Source organism: Rana temporaria, chromosome 9, assembly GCF_905171775.1.
Source record: "Rana temporaria chromosome 9, aRanTem1.1, whole genome shotgun sequence".
NCBI lineage: Eukaryota > Metazoa > Chordata > Amphibia > Anura > Ranidae > Rana > Rana temporaria.
Genome location: NC_053497.1, coordinates 29,686,105 through 29,705,791, shown reverse-complemented (window position 1 = coordinate 29,705,791; position 19,687 = coordinate 29,686,105). Strand labels below are relative to the sequence as shown.

Sequence of the window (19,687 nt, the reverse complement as noted above, 5' to 3'; positions counted from 1 at the left end):
TTTACGGTATGTGAGTGTGACGAAACCGTTTGGCACCCCGCTTAGGTGCTTCTGCAAAACAATGCCTCCTGCTCTCCAAACAGACCAAAAGCTAATACCAGCCCTTTTACCCCAAGCATCGTAAACAGACACGATGTTGAGAGAGAACCAAAGGTCAGTCACCAAACGTTACCCAAAACATCACACAATGGTTTCGATAATGAGCTAAAGTTGAGACAAGGCTAATCCTATCATCATAACCTCCAAGAGTTAGCCAACAGACAAACAATAGGGGACTCAATTAACAATGGGAAGGCACACAAAGGGAAACTCGCACCTAATAAACCCATGACGCCTTAATAAACAGATTGTAGCAGGAGACCCCAGTCTGAAGCAGTCATTGCTGTATCTGGGTTCTCTAGTTCCCGGAGTGTTTTTTTTTTTTGTTTTTTTTGGGGGGGAGACATGGACTTGAGTCCTAAGCAAGACCACTCCAAGGGTCCCCCAGGCACACACCTCTGAGAGTAGTGTACCCTTAAATGCTAGGGCCCATAGTCAGTGGGTAGAAGGCTTGCCCCTAGTGCCCTCCAAAAAAAGGGATCTATCCTACACTCTTACCAGAAGAGCTGCAGCTATCCATAGGAGTGATTCTAAGACTTTGGTTTTACATATACAGTATGTTGTATTTGGACCAATTAAAAAAATAAATAAATGAAAAAAAAACGATTTAAAGTTCCCTTTCCCCTATAACGTTAACCCAGTTGTTGCACCATAAACATAATTTATTTTAAAGTAATATATTCTCCCCACATTAGTGGCCAGTAGAGGAAATATCCACTTATACTGGTGGCCATTGAATGAGGGTGTCCAAAACCATCAATCAGACCGAGACGTACAGTTAAATCACACTTGTTTAATAATAAAAAGATAAACGGAGTAAGCGTAGTCAAAACATAGCCAGAGTTCAGGAACCAGATCGGATAGTCAGCCGAGCCAAATGTCATAGAGCCAGAGATAAACAAGTAGAACAGTAAGCAGGATCAGAAGCCAGAAGGGATGTCAGCCGAGCAAAGTCTTTAACATGAATGCAGGAGATGGTCTCTGTGATGTTGACCAAGGCGAAGGCAGAGAGCAAATGAACTGGAAGGCTTAAGTAGGAAGGGCTGAGCCCAGCCCTGACAGAGGGCCCCTTAAGCTAGCTATGAACATTACGCCTTGGGGAGAAAAGTCACTCGGTTCCCCCATCCACACCAACGGCGTAGATGGACGAATCTGCAGTGCTGGCTATTGTCTTCTGACAGCCAGAGGTGCCAGCTCTCAGAATACCGGAACAGCTACTGCAGCTGATTTGGATATGGGTACTGTTCTGCTGCCAATTTTCTGCTCAGCTCCTTTGACAAAAGCTAAATGTAAATTTGACTTTTGCCAAGCTGGGTGGTGCCAACAGGGCCAATCAAGGAAATCCAAAAAAGACCACTGGTGTCCGTGGGGTGTGTGTGTGTTTTTTTTTTTTTTTTATTATTATCATATGTATAAAGACTTGCCGACCGCAAAAAGTATATATAGACGTAACAGTTTTCAAGTGGTTAACGGGGTTATGGCTAGAACCATCAGCTATAACCCCGGTATCTTTTTTTTTTTTTTTTTTTTTTAATTCTTTTTTTTTTTCCTTCAGCCGGCGGCTGGCTTTCTCATGGGAAAAGTGTGTTTGAAAAAGCACTTTGCAAATACCGTGTGACATAAAATATTGCAAAGATCACCATTTTTATTTCCTATGGTCTTTGCTAAAAATATATACATACAGTGTATGTGTGAGAGCGCTATCTATCTGGTTTGGGGGTTCTAAGTAGTTTTCTAGCAAAAAATGCTGATTTAAACAAAGTGCCAAAAAATGCTTACTCTTCAAGTAGTTAATCGTTAGAAATTAATCATGGAACCCCTAGCAACCTCTGGAGGAACCCTGGTTGACATGTTGGAAACCCCAAAAGATAGGGGGCCAGATTCAGATAGATTACGCGGATCTAAAGATCCGCTAATCTATCTGATTTACGATCAGCCGGCGCAATTTTGAGAGGCTATTGCAGTATTCACAAAGCACTTACCTCGAAACTTGCACCGGCGGATCGTAACTCCCCCGCGGAAAAATTCCGCGGCTAGGGGGAGTGTAGTATTTAAACCTGCGTCGGGCCGAATTCTGAATCGACGTACGCACACGACGTTAAAATTTAAAACTGGGCGCGGGAACGACGGCCATACTAAACATAGGAAACGCCGCAGTTACCCCATACTATAGCAGGGGTAACTATCCACCGGAAAAAGCCGAACGCAAACGACATGAAAAAAAAGCGGCGGGCGTTTGTTACTGAATCGGCGGTTCTCCTCATTTGCATATCCTAAGCGTAAAAAAAAATGAGGTGACACCTAGCGGCCGACGGGAGATTGCAGCCTAAGATCCGACGGTGTAAGTCACTTACACCTGTCGGATCTAAGGGAGATCTATGCGGAACTGATTCTTATGAATCAGTCGCATAGATCCGACCGTCGGATCTCAGAGATACGACGGCGTATCTGGAGATACGCCGTCGTATCTGTTTGTGCATCTGGCCCAGTGTGAGCAAAGTGTATGGACAGCTAGAGTCCAGTCTAGTATCCATTAGGGAGAGACAGCCTGCCACTGGCTATAACGGATCTCAAAAGATCTCATGTATATTTTTCAAGTCAAATGGGATAGCTGGTTCCTGGAACTTGTCTAGCCCTAAGTTTTGTAAGCTACAGTATTTTTTATTTTTATGTTATTGCAATGTTTCCATACTGATTGTGTTTTTGTCTTGTTTTGCAGCTGGCCGTGTCTTCATCAGGTAAGTGTTTTATGCTTGTACTTACCAATGTATAAAGGGATTACTTTGAAGATGACCTGGTGTAGTGTTACCTCTATGAGCCAGTTCACAGCATAAAAACGCAGCCCGGGTGTGTCTCTGCATGCATGTTTTTGATGCATTCCGGTGCGCCCCCCCCTTATTCCTTCACCTTAAATAAGTATATCTGCATTTTTTTCTGTGCGTTTTTGATGTGTTTTCCGCGTTCCAGTTGGGTTTGATGCAGAAAAAAAAAATGTAGCACGATCTTTTTTTTTTTAATTGGAAAGCACTGGTGTGTAATATGCCATTGGAAACCATATAACCTACTATTATGCCCCATACATATGAACGTATTTTCCGTCGGAAAAACCTTGGCTTGCATACACATTCGTCCGTCAAGAACGCGGTGACGTACAACACTACGACGAGCCGAGAAAATTTAAGTTCAATGCTTCTGAGCTTGTGTCAAATTATTTCCATGCTTGCGTCGGAATTTTGCTCGTCGGAGTTGCAACAGACAATCTTTCCAATCTTTTCCAATTTTTTTCCGTCTGAAAATTTGAGAACCGTCTCTCAAGCTTTTACTGGTGGAAATCCTGCCAGCAAAAGTCCGATGGAGCATACACATGGTCGGAATTTCCGTTCAATCCAGTGAGGAGCTGCTATACTTCTTGATCTGATTGAAATTCAGGCTGTGTGGTTGGCCGTCGACACCACCCAGCTCAACAACTTTTGTTGAACTATTGTTGGCCAAACAGCGAGTTCATCCAATCAGGTGCAGTTCAGGTATTCTGACAGCTGCGGGTGCTGTATACAGCAGCTGGCATTGCAGATTCCCTAATCAATGATATTTAGCGTAGATGGGCCAATCGAGTGATTTCTCTTGTTCGGCACACAGGGCAGAATGAGAGAACCTACATGTGAATGGTCAGCTTTAGGCACTATTGTGCTTTTATGGCACAGTAATATCTCTAGTTCTTGGTGAATTGATAGACTGTGTTCCACAGTAGATACATATATGGTTATAGGGGGATCATGGTTGAAGCTACAACCATGATCCTGGCACTTTTTTTTTTGGTACAATAATTTTTACTGTAATAAGTATAACATTTTGACAAACATTGACCCACGCAGGGTTATAGCCAGGGATTTTTTTCTAAGACAATAGGTGCAGAAACTTCCCCTTTCCGAGTCACCCCTTTTCTAAGCCCCCCTACCCACCCACTGTCCCTTTTAGACAATATAGAACCAAGTATTATTTTGTGGTGCTAAGTAATTTGTATGGAATTTGGTAATGATATCAAGAAAAGCAGTAAAATAGATCCCCTGCAGCCAGCAACAATAGATCCCCCCCCTAACAACAACATTTCCCCACCAGCAACAATAGACTCCCGGCAGTATCAACAGATCTCCGCACAGCCAGCTTTAATAGTCTTTCTGGCTGCCATCAACAATAGACCCCTCCCCCCAACAGTAGATCTTTCAGCAACAACTGACCCACCAGCAACAATAGACCCCCCCCCCTGCAAAAATAGATCCCCAGCAGTGAGCATCAATACCCTGCAGCGCACCCCAGCCCCCCTTGCTATTACATACAGTCAGTTCAGGAGGTGCCGGAACTGCGTTCCCCCACGTTCCCGCTGAAAAAAAAGCCCTGGTTATAGCACAATAGACAGAACAGAAAGGTGTGGGCAGGAGAAGTCCAATCGAATGTTTATAAATAACTGTCCCTAGTGGGATAAACCAAAGGTCCATAAAGGTCACTAAGGGCCATCTAACAGGGGCCCGGGTTGCAGATGCACTGGTTTACAGCAGAGGGTAATGCATGGACTGGTCTATTGGACACTCCAGCACAGGTGAGGGTGAGCCATCTGTAGAGAGGTACAAAAAAAAACAGGAAACGTGAGTTCAGCAACAGTGGCCATCTGCCATCAAAAGATTGGCCCCAAGTTTAAGGACTCGGGGTCACCCTAGGACAGAAGAGACCGGGGGCAGCCATGAGCACGGTTTCAGCAGTGAAGAAGAGAAGGAAAAGGGGGGGAGACAGAAGAAGGATCAAGAAGGGGGGAAGTCCTGCAGGAGTGGAAGGTAACAAGTTACCGTATTTATCGCGGTATAGCGCTCTCCCGCCTATACCGCACACCCCTAAAGTTGCCCCCGAAATTCCTGTAAAAAAAATGGTATATGATTTTATTACTTAGTTTTGGTGTCTTCCCAGCGTCCATCGTCCGGTCCGGCGTCCGTCTGCAGCCTCGGTGGTGTCCTCCCGGCTTCTCCAGCGCGCGCCTCAAGTCGAGTCCCCGCTTCCCGCGCTCAGTTCGAACGCCTCCGCCGACATATACCGAGTGCAGTACACTCGGGTACATTCGGCAAGGCTCGGCTTCGCTCGCGCTCACGCTCTGTGACGTTTATGCGTGAGCACGAGCGAAGCCGAGCCTAGCCGAATGTACCCGAGTGTACTGCACTCGGTATATGTCGGCGCAAGAATTCAAACAGAGCGCGGGAAGCGGCTATCGGCGTATATCGCTCACCTACGATTTTTCCCCTTATTTTAAGGGGAAAAAAGTGTGCGATATACGCCAATAAATACGGTAATTCTTGGAGATCCAGGCTGCTTGAATGCAAGGTGGGAAGAGCATAGGATCACCATACTTTGAGAAATTTGGAGTGGGAATCTTTAAGAATACTTGACTGGCAATTTTTCTCTTTTATGTAAAAGTGATCAAATCAGCTTTACAGAAGTTCCTCCTGGTGTGTGACATTAGAAACCAAGGATTTTGTCACTTCTGGTTTTAGTTTGATGTGTACAAACCATGACCAGCTTGTGAAAGCATCTGATGAAACGGATCTCTGTTTCATCAGATGCTTTGGAAGCCAGAGGAGAGATGTAAAGAGGACCTGTCACGGCCCTTGCTATCACAAGGGATGTTGTTCACCCCTTGTGATAGTAATAAAGTTGATCAAAAATGTTTGAGGAAAAAAAAAAAATGATATATAAAAAAAATTAAATGACCCTTAAAACCTAAACCCCCACTCATGCGTAAAGGTGAACGTACAGGTACGCAGATGTAAACAAAACAGTGATCGCACCACACATGAGATACCGCTACACATCGGAATGAAAAGAATATCTCTAGGACCAGATCTCCTGTGTAACTCTAAAGCCTGGTACACTCGATCGGACCTTTGTCCAACTAAACTCACATCGGATTCCCGACGGAATTCCATCGGAGTAAAAGAGAACATGTTCTCTATATAAACTCCGATAGAATTCCTTGGAAAAATGTCTGATGGGGCATACACAGGTCTGACTTTTTCCATCGGAAATTCCGATCGTGTATACGGGGCTTAAGGTGAGCAACTCTTATTTGGGGAAGTTCTTGTTGAGTCAGCATTAACCATTTCACGCAACATGACGTCTCTTTCGGATAAGTGGTCTCTGCGGCGGAGATCTGAGATCTTTTTGACCTCAGATCTCATACTTAAGAGGTCCTATTTTTTTTTTTTTTTCTATTACAAGGAATAAAAGTGACCCTAAATTTTTTTATTTTTTTAAAGTAAAATAAATACGATCCTTCTTTTTTTTTTTTTTTTTTTTTTTTTTAAGCGACCCGTACCTATGAGCTTACGTGCAGAAACAAACGCATACCTGAGCAGCGCCCACATATGAAAACGATGTTCGAACCACATGTAAGATGTCACTGCAATCGTAGAGTGAGAGTGATAATTCTAGCCCTAGACCTCCTTTGTAACCCAAAACTGGTAACCTGTAGAAATATTTAAACGTCTCCTTTTGAGATTTTTAAGGGTCGCCATTTAACGAGCGGGCACTATTTTGAAGCGTGACATGTTGGGTATCAATTTACTCGGCGTTGCATTATCTTTCATTTACTGTTGTGCTTTTTTTTTTTTCCAAAAAATATATTTTTTTTCAAAAAACGTGCCATTGTAAGACTGCTGCGCAAATGCGGTGTGACAAAGTATTGCAGCGACTGCCATTTTATTCTCTAGAGTGTTAGAAAAAAATATATAAGGTTCTTGGGGGTTTCTAAGTAATTTTCTAGCAAAAAAAATTATTTTAACTTGTGAACCCAGAGTCTGAAAAATGGTCCTGGTCCTTAAGTAGTTAAAATGTGCACCATAACATCTGTTTGGGAATCATGTTTATACTTGCAGAATAAACTTGTTTGTCCTGTAACACTGATAAGCCCGGGGGTGGCTCAGGTCACATAGTTGCTGTATTCAGTATCAGGTTATTTTCTGGGTTCTCAAAGAACAAGCCCAGCCCATAGTGATCTGTTGGGAGGCTTCGATAGGATTATGAAACCTCGGTGTTGACACTTGTGAATGGAGACACCGGACACGTCAAGTATTGCTTAGTGTCTGCTCATAGGATGCGGTCATGTTACACCGGCACCAAAAACAAACTTCTCGCATTGGTTTGATATGTGAATTTAAGGATTTGGTGTAGACAGATTTGCTGCTGAAATGCATTTGTGAAATATTTTTGCAGGATCTGGAATAGGCTTGTATGGAGCTGTGCTGACTTGTATTTTAGGGTCTTTGTCGTACATTGTGTTTGTTTTGTTTCTAAAATGCAGCATGTCCTGTTCTGCTGTGTTGGACACCAAAATCGTTAAATACCGTCCTACTGCGACACGTAGCGGGTCTCCTAGTTCCTTACGTTGTTACATTAGCTGAACAGAGACACATACAGTAGGGAAAATAATTATTTGATCCCCTGCAGATTTTGTAGGTTTGCCCACTTACAAGGCCCAGATTCACAGAGAGCAAGGCGCACATTACGCCGCCGTAGAGCACACACCGTACGGCACGCCAACGTAGTGCAGAGAGGAAAGCATTGCACTCAGCAAGCCAATGCTGCGGTTTCGAAGGCGCACACCGGCGTAGGTGGAAGTGGGTGTGACCCCATGCAAATGATGGGCCCAGCGCCAGACAGGTACGTATCACGAACTGCGCATGCGCCGTGACGTGGACGCATGCACAGCACCCCCCTGCGCCTGCTCACAACTACGCTGGCACAACTGCCTAAACTACGCCGGATCATCGCGTACGCCGTGAACATAAACGTACGCCCAGCCAGACACTTGTCCAATGCACAATACGGCGGCTTGTGCTCCCTGGTGCAGACCTGTGCATGTCTGTTGCTGGGTTGCACCTCCTTTATGGGGAATAACAGTACGCCGGACGTACAACTTGCGCGCATCTCGCGTAGCATGCGCTGGGCACACGCACATTTGTGAATCGGCGTATTTCCCTCATTTGCATGTTTGAATGGCTAATCAATGGGAGCAGCACCATGCGCCCAGCCCATATATGCGCCCACCCTATGCTGGCGTGTGCAAGCTACGCCGGCGGGGTGTAGCCTGTTTTTAGGCGCATGTTGGTTCGTGGGTCTGCCGCACACATACGCCGGCGCACATTGGCACTTACGTTGGCGTAAGTGCTTTGTGAATCTGGGCCGAAGGGTGTATAATTGTTATCGTAGGTGTATTTTAACCAATTCTCTACCGCTGGACGTCATATGACGTCCTGGACTTTAGGGGGGATATTTAAATGATAAATACCAAAAAAAGTGCTAGTGACGCAATACCTAGAATTAGCACTGCTCATCGTTCAAGAATAAACGATTAAGATAGTTAGCAACCAAGTATAGTGTAAATATAAAAGCAGCTGCTTAAAACGCATGAAACAGTAATATTAAAACTTTCTATTAAAACTGTAGCAGTGCTACTGTCAAGCCACCACATAGAGGTCTTTCGATATCTAAATGATGCCTACAGCTACGGGCATCATTCAGATATTCTTTGCAGCTGGCGATTCTGTGATTAAAAAAAAAAATAATCATCTTTAGCGAAGAACAAACATTCCACATTAATAATTATGCTACTGACATTAGTGTGTGCTATAAATTGTCTCTAGCTTTGCTTTTGCCATTTTGCTGGAGGCCGGCGTCCCCTGAGCAGTAGTAAATCTTTTTAGTCTGTCGGAAGATTGACCTCTACATTTTTGGCACAGTGCCGAAAAATGAAGAGCAACGGAGCATGTACAGAGCAGGATGAGACCGTATATTACTGGATTTTAAACCATATGGACGCTTATTTTTAATGTTTTTCATATCTATACCTGCAAAAGGGGCCAGCCCTAAGTGATCCATCAGGACTTAATTTTCCTACTCAAGTTCCACTTACAGGCGGCAAAAGCTGATTATTTGTTATAGCAACCCAGTTTTTTCTTTGGTGTTTGTAATTGGCTTGGGAACAAAGACCAACGCCTGCTCAGTGGAGTGTGTTCTGATAACACCTATTCTAATGTGTGTGTTTTATTCTTACGAGACCAGTGTGTGGAAATGTTACTGTGTTGTAGAATATTACACAAGTCCTGAGTCACAACGTGATGATGTCATACACTGACACCAACACTGAGAAGCTGAATCATTACCCCTTTTCAAAGCTGTGCAATCCTCAAACTTTTTGTTCCAACTTATTATCTCTATTTGTCTTATTTCTTGCTTTTTAGTGGTTGGAAACGCGACCAGAGCGCCAGGAGTGTCCTGTGTGTAAAGCCGGCATCAGTCGAGAGAATGTCATACCAATATATGGCAGAGGAGACAACAACCAGCAAGACCCCAGGTGACACACAGAAGGGATCTATGAGTCTGTCCTCCTCCTGCAGGGTGACATAGAAGGGAGCTATGAGTCTGTCATCCTCCTGCAAGGTGATGCCGACAGAAGGGAGCTATGAGTCTGTCCTCCTGCAGGGTGATTCAGACAGAAGGGAGCTATGAGTCTGTCCTCCTCCTGCAGGGTGATTCAGACAGAAGGGAGCTATGAGTCTGTCCTCTTGCAGGGTGACACACAGAAGGGAGCTATGAGTCTGTCCTCCTCCTGCAGGGTGATGCAGACAGATGGGAGCTATAAGGCTGCCCTCCTCCTGCAGGGTGATGCAGACAGAAGGGAGCTATGAGTCTGTCCTTCTCCTGCAGGGTGACATAGAAGGGAGCTAGGAGTCTGTCGTCCTGCAGGGTGACACAGACAGAAGGGAGCTATGAGTCTGTCCTCCTCCTGCAGGGTGACACAGACAGAAGGGAGCTATGAGCCTGTCCTCCTCCTGCAGGGTGATACAGACAGAAGGGAGCTATGAGTCTGTTCTACTCCTGCAGGGTGACACACAGAAGGGGGATATGAGTCTGTTCTACTCCTGCAGGGTGACACACAGAAGGGGGATATGAGTCTGTTCTACTCCTGCAGGGTGACACACAGAAGGGGGATATGAGTCTGTTCTACTCCTGCAGGGTGACACACAGAAGGGGGATATGAGTCTCTTCTACTCCTGCAGGGTGACATAGACCGGAGCTATGAGACTGTCCTCCTCCTGCAGGGTGATACAGACAGAAGGGAGCTCTGAGGCTGTCCTCTTGCAAGTTAACATAGACAGAAGGGGGCTATGAGTCTGTCCTCCTTTTGCAGGGTAACACACAGAAGGGAGCTATGAGCCTGTCCTCATTCTGCAGGGTGATGCAGACAGAAGGGAGCTATGAGTCTGTCCTCACGCCAGGGTGATGCAGACAAAAGGGAGCTATAATACTGCCCTCCTCCTGCAGGGTGATGCAGACAGAAGGGTGCTATGAGCCTGCCCTCCTCCTGCAGGGTGATACAGACATAAGGAAGCTACAAGGCTGCCCTCCTCCTGCAGGGTGATGCAGACAGAAGGGTGCTATGAGCCTGCCCTCCTCCTGCAGGGTGATACAGACATAAGGAAGCTACAAGGCTGCCCTCCTCCTGCAGGGTGATGCAGACAGAAGGGAGCTATGAGTCTGCCCTCCTCTTGCAGGGTGATGCAGACAGAAGGGTGCTATGAGTCTGTCCTCCTCCTGCAGGGTGATGCAGACAGAAGGGAGCTATGAGTCTGTCCTCCTGCAGGGTGATGCAGACAGAAGGGAGCTATGAGTCTGTCCTCCTCCTGCATGGTGATAGACAGAAGGGAGCTATGAGTCTGTCCTCCTCCTGCATGGTGATAGACAGAAGGGAGCTATGAGTCTGCCCTCCTCCTGCAGGGTGATGCAGACAGAAGGGAGCTATGAGTCTGCCCTCCTCCTGCAGGGTGATGCAGACAGAAGGGAGCTATGAGTCTGCCCTCCTCCTGCAGGGTGATGCAGACAGAAGGGAGCTATGAGTCTGTCCTCCTGCAGGGTGATGCAGACAGAAGGGAGCTATGAGTCTGCCCTCCTCCTGCAGGGTGATGCAGACAGAAGGGAGCTATGAGCCTGTCCTCCTCCTGCAGGGTGATACCTATGGGAACTATGCGTCTGCCCTCCTTTCTGTAAGCCCAGTCTTTTTACCAATATAAGACTTTTTTTTTCCTGTATTCTGACAAATTGTTTTTATTTATTTTTCCTCCTGATTCTCAGGTTAAGGACTCCCCCAAGACCTCAAGGACAGAGACCAGAACCAGAAAACCGAGGGGTAGGTTGTTTGTGGTAGATCAAAGGACCCGATTGAATTTTTAAATTTTGTAATTTTGTGTGTCTGAATATTTCTTAATTTGTAATGGGTCCTTGCTGAGGGTAGACAAGAATCTCCTTTACTCCACGGTCTAAAACCATCCTGAATCATAATGGTATAGTGTTTTTTTTAAAGTGGTAGTAAATCTGCCATGGCTTACTATTACCTACAAGTAAGCCTATAAAAAGACATACCTGTAGGTACAGTAAATATCTCCTAAATCTGCACCTTTTAGGAGATACTAAAGTAGCAGCGGGTGATGTCACTGGCGCATGCGCACTGCACTCTCTATTGATGGCGTGTCTTCTAAATGTGCATAGACACAGAGGATAACATCCAGTGTGCATGGACCCTAATGCTTGGTACACACGATTTTCGAAGGAATCTTAGTATGATCTGATCAATGTACACGACTTTCAAGAGCCGATCCTGCAAAATTATCTAAAGGTATGAGCTTGTACGGTACCAGAACGAACCATTTTCATTTAGTCAGTACAGCATTCGTCCGGAAAAATTGAGTGACCAAGGCTGTGCATGCTCGGAAACAAAAGAATACATTATATCACTTCCGAGATTGTATTCTGTCGTATGAGAATTTTCATAACTTTAGTAACCTCTTCATTTTCAGTAGACTAGTATTGCATACAAAAAAAAGTATGATCATTCATTCGATATTCTCATTGTGTGTACAGTAAAACCTTGGATTGCGCTCATAATTCGTTCCAGAAACATGGTTGTAATCCAAAGCACTTGTATATCAAAGCAAATTTTCCCATAAGAAATAATGGAAACTCAAATGATTCGTTCCACAACTATTTATTCATAGGTCCTTCAGTTTATAGTCCATATAAAAGATTATAGCAATGTGATAAGTTGTGTAACTATAAAAATGTCCATCCACAAATGGAAGCCTCCACAAGGGGATTAGAGGCAAAAATCCAGCAGGAGCTACAGGGCCGGATTCAGAAAGAGATACGACGGTGTATCTCCTGATACGCCGTCGTATCTCTGAGTTCGGCCGGTCGTATCTATGCGACTGGTTCATAGAATCAGTTACGCATAGATACCCCTAAGATCCGACAGGTGTAAGTGTTTTACACCGTCGGATCTTAGGCTGCAATTCCAGGCTGGCCGCTAGGTGGCGCTTCCGTATTTTTACGCGACGAATATGCAAATGAGGATTTACGCCAATTCAGAAACTAACAACTGCCCGGCGCTTTTTTTTTTACGTCGTTTGCGTTCGGCTTTTTCCGGCGTTTAGTTACCCCTGCTATATGAGTGGTAGATAATGTTAAGTATGGCCGTCGTTCCCGTGCCGAGTTTTGAAATTTTACATCGTTTGCGTATACGGCTGGACGTAATTTACGTTTATGTCGAAACCAATGACGTCCTTGCGACATCATTTGGAGCAATGCACACTGGGATATTTTACGGACGGCGCATGCGCCGTTCAAACAAAACGTAAAAAACGCGGGGTCAACAAAAATTTAAATAAAACACGCCCCCTACATCCCCATTTGAATTACGCGGCCTTACGCCACAACACATATGTCACGCCGCCGTAACTAAGGGCACAAATTCTTTGTGAATAAAAAACTTGCGCCTAAAGTTAGAGCGGCGTAACGTATCGGACATACGTTACGCGGGCCGGACAGATACGCCATTGTATCTGAATCCGGCCCACAGAGTATAAAAGAGAAGAGAGGCGCCTCGAAGTGTAGCAATATGGTTACATTTAATGAAAGCACAACATTTGGCAACTCGCATGGTTGAGGATTAAAAGAGGCACATCTAAGTATGCAGGGATCCGGGGTAAAGCGATCCACATAGACCAGGGATCCTCAAACTACGGCCCTCCAGCTGTTGTAGAACTACACATCCCATGAGGCATTGTAACACACTGACATTCACAGACATGACCAGGCATGATGGGAATTCTAGTTCCTGAACCACTGTAGGGCCGTAGTTTGAAGACCCATGACATAGACCGTCCTCACTGCTGGCTCTCACTGCTGTCAGTCTGCAATCATGATCGGGAAGACTACACTGCAGTAGAGCGATCTGAAAGTGAGGCTTGAACCGCTCGTGGAAGGGAGGACATCAATGGCGGTTAGGAGGACGGTCTATGTGGACAGACCCTGGATGCCTGCATACTTGGATGTGTTTTAATCCTCAACCAATTGAGTTTCTAAATGTTGTACCTACATTAAATGTAACCATATTGCTACACTTGGAGGCGCATTTCTTCTCTTTTATACTCGGTTGTGACATGATGCTACTCTTATATCAAGACATCGCTTGTATATCAAGTTAAGATTTATAAAATGTGTCTTGTCTTGCAAAACGCTCTCAAACCAAGGTTTTACTGTACTAGGCTTTAAGCTGGGTTCACACTAGTGCAAATTAGATGAGGGTTTTCCAGCATCCAATTCGCATGACAAGAGATTGTGACTGGCTCTCTATGGAGTCACTTCACACATCTCGAATGGCTTGCACAGGAGTCCTCTGCGTCCTTGGCTCAGTTTCAGGCAAGAATTTGTCCCTGAAGCGGAGAACAGGGACACCCCCGGTCCCTTCTGCGAGCTGCATCCGGCAGCAGTGTGAACCCAGCCTCAGTCTTGTAGATATAGAATCAATACCTCTTTGTAGACATAAGGTGGCGCTGTTACTGTAAAATTTTGGAATAAAAGAAAAACATAACTGCACTGGTCTCATTTGCACACACAATGTACAAGCTTTGGGGTACGAAAAGGAACAGATTTTTACAAATCGAATTTAAAAAGTGCACAGCGCAGTTATGATCCTGGGTATAATGCTGGGCTCTCTGTTAACTAAGCAGCACTGCATTGCAGTTAGTAAACTTTGCTGTGTATAGAAAGCCCTGATGTGCTTTGAAGGGGGTATCTTGTCTCTTTCCTGGATAGCAGAGACTGCAGCATTTTGATGACTCCAGAATGACAACCATGTAATATGCTTTGTACACAGGGTGTTCCAGGGTTCACAGACACCGGATTCCACATGTCCTTTGGCATCGGAGCATTCCCTTTTGGCTTTTTTACTACAGTCTTTAACACTAATGACTTCCAGTCAGCACCACGTGTAGGTAAGTACATCTACAGCTAAGCTCCCTCCGTCAGACTTCTGTACAAACACTGCTGCTCTCTGTCAGCAGCCTGAACATAATCTCTTGGCTGGTACAGGGAGAATTTAAAGTGGAGGTTCACCCTAAAACAATTATATAACATTACATCCATCATACTTGCGACATGAACAATATGCTGGTATTTTTTTTCTCCGTACATACCGTTATATTGTTGTTTTCTCCCGGCTTCTGATTCCCGCGGGACTGGGCGTTCCTATTCAGGAGGTATATGATTGACGTCTGGTGAAAAACTTCCCAAGGCGCATAAGGCTCGTCCCCAGTTTTCCGTAAATAGCCGACCTGCGAGTCGGCTTAATATGGCGCCTGCGCAGTTAGATCTACACGGTGGGCGCAGGCGCCGTATAGAGTCGACTTGCAGGTCGGCTATTTACGGAAAACTGGTGACGCGCCTTATGCGCTTGGGAAGTTTTTCACCAGACGTCAATCATCTACCTCCTGAATAGGAACGCCCAGTTCCGCCCAATATAACGGTATGTACGGAGAAAAAAAAAAAAAAATACCAGCATACTGTTCATGTCGCAAGTATGATGGATGTAATGTTTTAAAGTGGAGGTTCACCCTAAAATAATTATATAACATTACATCCAGCATACTTGCAACATGAACAGTATGCTGGTATTTTTTATTTTTTTCTCCGTACATACCGTTATATTGTTGTTTCCCCCCCCCCCGGCTTCCGGGTTCTGATTCCCGCGGGACTGGGCGTTCCTATTCAGGAGGTAGATGATTGACGTCTGGTGAAAAACTTCCCAAGCGCATAAGGCGCGTCACCAGTTTTCCGTAAATAGCCGACCTGCAAGTCGACTCTATACGGCGCCTGCGCCCACCGTGTAGAGCTAACTGCGCAGGCGCCATATTAAGCCGACTCGCAGGTCGGCTATTTACGGAAAACTGGTGACGAGCCTTATGCGCCTTAGGAAGTTTTTCACCAGACGTCAATCATCTACCTCCTGAATAGGAACGCCCAGTCCCGCGGGAATCAGAAGCCGGGAGAAAACAACAATATAACGGTATGTACGGAGAAAAAAAATACCAGCATATTGTTCATGTCGCAAGTATGCTGGATGTAATGTTATATAATTGTTTTAGGGTGAACCTCCACTTTAAGAGTTTTGTGAACAGTAAAGCAAGTCATACAAGCATTGATTTGCTCTCATATAGGTGCATCAAAACAAGAGACTCTTTGTGAGGAAGCGGTGGTCTCTCTGTAGAGGTCTGAGCACCCCAATCAGCAGAGAGCTAGGACAATTTTATCTTTATTCTTTTATAGATTATTAAACCGGAGTTCCACCCTGTAACGAAACGTCCCACACGCCGCTTGAGTGCTTTCTTCATATACCACTTCCTCCCAGTCTGACTATAGATATCAGATATTCCAACCGCTATCAACAACAAACAAGATGATACTCGTTTGATTGCTGAACATAAACTGTTTATTAGAACCAAAATACAAGTCTTATAGACAGTTGAAAAGGAGCTCATATTACTCCAACAATACACCTGTAACCAGAGAGCTAATTAACTAATCCCTTAAAGCAGCCAATGTGACTCTGTGCCCTCCTGAGCATTGTTATGATTAATCAGGATTTCACTACAGGTCAGACTTGTCACTGAGCTTCACACAGTAGTTTATACATTATCATAAGTATAAATACAGGACACCTTCACACAATAGCAGAAGCTCCAGCAGGAGTCGGCCTGTCTCAGAGGCCAATGTGATCAGCTCTCTCAACTAACATGTTGAGTTCAGAATCAAACAAACCAAGAATAGTCTTTACACATCCTGGGAGATATTGTGGATATATAATACTGTCCCATTTTCTTGTCCCCACTTCCGGGAGCCTGCGCTGCGGGCCTTGACTTTACCATTCGGCTCCCCTCCTACCCCTGCCGCCGGGCCAATAGGAGAGCGCATGCGCAGTAGGGTTCCCGGCGTGAAGCCGTAAGGCTACACTGCCAGGTTCCCATACCCGTAATGGCGGTGGCAAAAATGGAAACATCAGCTGCAGGTGCCAAAATCGCTGGACTCAAGGATAGGTAAGTGTCCTATTATTAAAAGTCAGCAGCTGCAGTTTGTGCAACGCTTCAAAAGCGAACCTCCACGTACACTTGCACTTTTAACCAGTTACTGACCGCCCCATAGCAGATTTACTGCTACAGTGCAGCTCTCCTGTGCAGAATCGCATATCTATACAAGTGATTCTGCACTTCTGCCTGCAGGGGGCGCACCACTTCTGCTGGGATTATTCCCAGCAGAAGCTGATCTGTGTGTACCGGGCATTGGTTGTCTGCTGACTGTCAGGCAGAGATTTCAAGCGGGGGTTCTGCCTATGTGAACAAGGCAGAGTTCTCTTCTGACGAGGGAAGGGACGGATTTTGTGTCCCTGCAAATCCGCCACTTCCCTGAGTAAAAGCAGCACATAGAGGAGGATCAGGGCCATGCTGTGCAAAACCAACTGCACAGTGGATGTAAGTATGACATGTTTGTTAATTAAAAAAAAAAAAAAACTGGGTTACAACCCCCTTTCACTCCAATCAAGGCCTACCTTAGACGAGTCGAAAATTGAGCGTTCTATTGATCGAAAAACAAAAATGCCACATATGATTGTGCCGTCATTTTTGTTTCTAAACCAAATCCAGCATGTTTCAGGCACTTTCGATTGCGGCACGGAAATGATGTAAAAAAACAAACAAATGACCATGAATTTTTATTTGTTTTTTTGACTCGTCTTTGGCCTGCCTTAAGCCCCTTTCACACGGGGCGGATCAGTAATGATCCGCCCCTGTGAACCTCCGCTTGCTCAGCGGGGATCGCTCCGTTGATCTGCGCTGAGCCGGTGGATGACAGGGCGGTCCCCACACACTGTGCAGGGACCGCCCTGTCTTTTCTCTGCTCTCCCCTATGGGGGGATCGGATGAACACGGACCGTCTGTCCGTGTTCACCCGATCCGCCAGAGGGATGGAAAAGTAGGCTTTTCCTCCGTCACACTTTGGCGGGTCGGATGTCAACGGGCATGTCACCGCTGACATCCGTGGCTCCATAGAGGAGCATGGAGTGCCCGTTCAGGTCCGCTGAAAAACTGGCAGGCGGACCTGAACGGGCCGCCCGTGTGAAAGAGCCCTAACATGTTGTCACCGTCCCTAAGCAGCGATAAAGGGAGAAGCTGATTTGTTAGGAGGGACGGACTATTCCTCAGTTGTAGAGGCATTCTATTCTCACATTGTTGATTAATCATCTTCCTTGGTCTCTTCTCATTCGTAGATACCGGCCTCCCCCAGGGCAGGATGTTTGGGTTACCCGACTCGCTCTTCCTCATCATTGCTGCCTTCTTCTTTCTCTGGTTAATCAGCGTTTGAAGCCTGGGAGCGACTTTCCGACTCGCCGGCTGTAAGGCCTTCTAGCCATCTACAGTACATCATCCATCAGAGATGCCGCTGAGCCACTCGTCACCCATCCCCCCTGTAAACACTCCCTTCGGTCCATACGGTTTTTACTCCCTATGTCCCCCGCTCCAACTCCATCTTCTCTTTTTCTATGGCACTTTATTACGATCCACTCCAGTGACGAGTCACATTTGTAACCGTTACATTTTTATTTGAAGATTTGTAAGTAGCCCTCTTCCTGTTTTTTGCACATTGTAAATGTTTGAGATGAAAATTCATGGAGATCCAGGATAACGGTCTGTGGACACGTAATATGATGAATTTCTCTAATGGTGGACATGTCCCGGCTTCTTCTACTTCCAGGAGTATCACCTTCTTCTAGGACTGTCCAGCTTGTTTAGGTCCAGCAGGTTTTAGGGCTGCTAATAAGCGCATTGGGTAGCAGAAAAATAAAATGGTGATTAAATGGGAGGTGTGATGGACAATGTTGCGTGTATTTCCTACTTGGGAAAAAATGATTTACATCCCCTATTCACATATGATTTTTCTTGTTATAAAAAAACACACACATCAGAATTGTATTTCTCAAATGATCTTGCATAAGAAATGCCTGAATTGTCTCACAGCAGCCAATCAGGTTTGCACCTATACCACAAAATGACGTTTCAGTACAGGATGAAGTACCTACTCTCCTAGGCCCAGGCCCGGATTTACTCCCTTTGCTGCCCCAAGGCCGGGTACTTCAATGCCGCACCCCACCATCACATCGGGGGCTTCAGAGCGCCCCCCCATGTGATATAAATTGGGTTAAAAAAAAATAGCACAGATCTCAATGCAGCAATGGGCGGATGCTTTTCTCAATACGGGGGCGTCAATTTTTCGCAGACAATGACTGGTGTTAGCGATTCAATCATTCCGGCGCCATGGTGGTTATGGTGTCAGGATAATTGAAATGCATTATTTCTATTATGACATTGTAATATGAAATGGTTCAACTCAACATAAAGCAGAATGCCACTGTTGCTTGCCACCAGATGGGGATGTCTCTTGCCACTCTGCCTGCCACCAGATGGGGATGTCTCTTGCCACTCTGCCTGCCACCAGATGGGGATGTCTCTTGCCACTCTGCCTGCCACCAGATGGGGATATCACTTGCCACTCTGCCTGCCACCAGAATCGGGATTGCCACAGTTAACTGGCTGCCACCCAAAAAGTAGCAGTTTGTCACTAATTGCATGTAAAAAAATCAAGCCAGGTACAATGCTGTCAGCCTCTCCTCTCCTGCGCAGGTAAACTAGCTGCAGGTGAAACACAGGCACATGCGAGTGAGAGATGAGTAAGGGCGGGTGGTGAGAGATGACGTCATGCTCTCTCTTCTGTCGAGCAGGCAGCCTTCGCGGCCCTGTAAGTAAGGGCGGAACAGCAGTGCGGGCAATGAGAGATGATGTAATCTCTCTCTCCCCCACCACCGCACCGCTGAAATGGCTTGTTACTGCCCTGAGGCCTGGCCTTGTGGGAAATCTGGCCCTGCCTAGACCTCTACCTTACCATGTTTTAATAATTTAAGTCCAGGAATCTCATTTGATATTATGCCAGAACCTCCTGTATTGTTGCCCCCTCTGGTCCAGGGTGACTGACATATATACCACTCTAATGCCAGAGCATGTATGGTGCATTCGTGCACTATGATTGGCAGCTATGGTAGCCAGTCAGTGGGCAAGAGCATACAGTAGGGCACATAGACCTTTACCCAGGGACAACATTCTTGCCGGCCTTT

General features: G+C 45.7%; 1 protein-coding gene across 1 annotated transcript in view; it reads left to right on the top strand.

Moving 5' to 3' along the window:
- Positions 1-18,395, top strand: part of RNF5 (ring finger protein 5) — a 35,853-nt gene extending 17,458 nt beyond the window's left edge. The window contains exons 2-6 of the mRNA XM_040323041.1: positions 2,819-2,837; positions 9,378-9,490; positions 11,269-11,323; positions 14,348-14,465; positions 17,789-18,395. Coding sequence (XP_040178975.1) covers positions 2,819-2,837; positions 9,378-9,490; positions 11,269-11,323; positions 14,348-14,465; positions 17,789-17,883 — 400 coding nt within the window. The 3' untranslated portion in view covers positions 17,884-18,395. The remainder of the gene's footprint in view (positions 1-2,818; positions 2,838-9,377; positions 9,491-11,268; positions 11,324-14,347; positions 14,466-17,788) is intronic.
- The last annotated feature ends 1,292 nt before the right edge of the window (positions 18,396-19,687 follow it).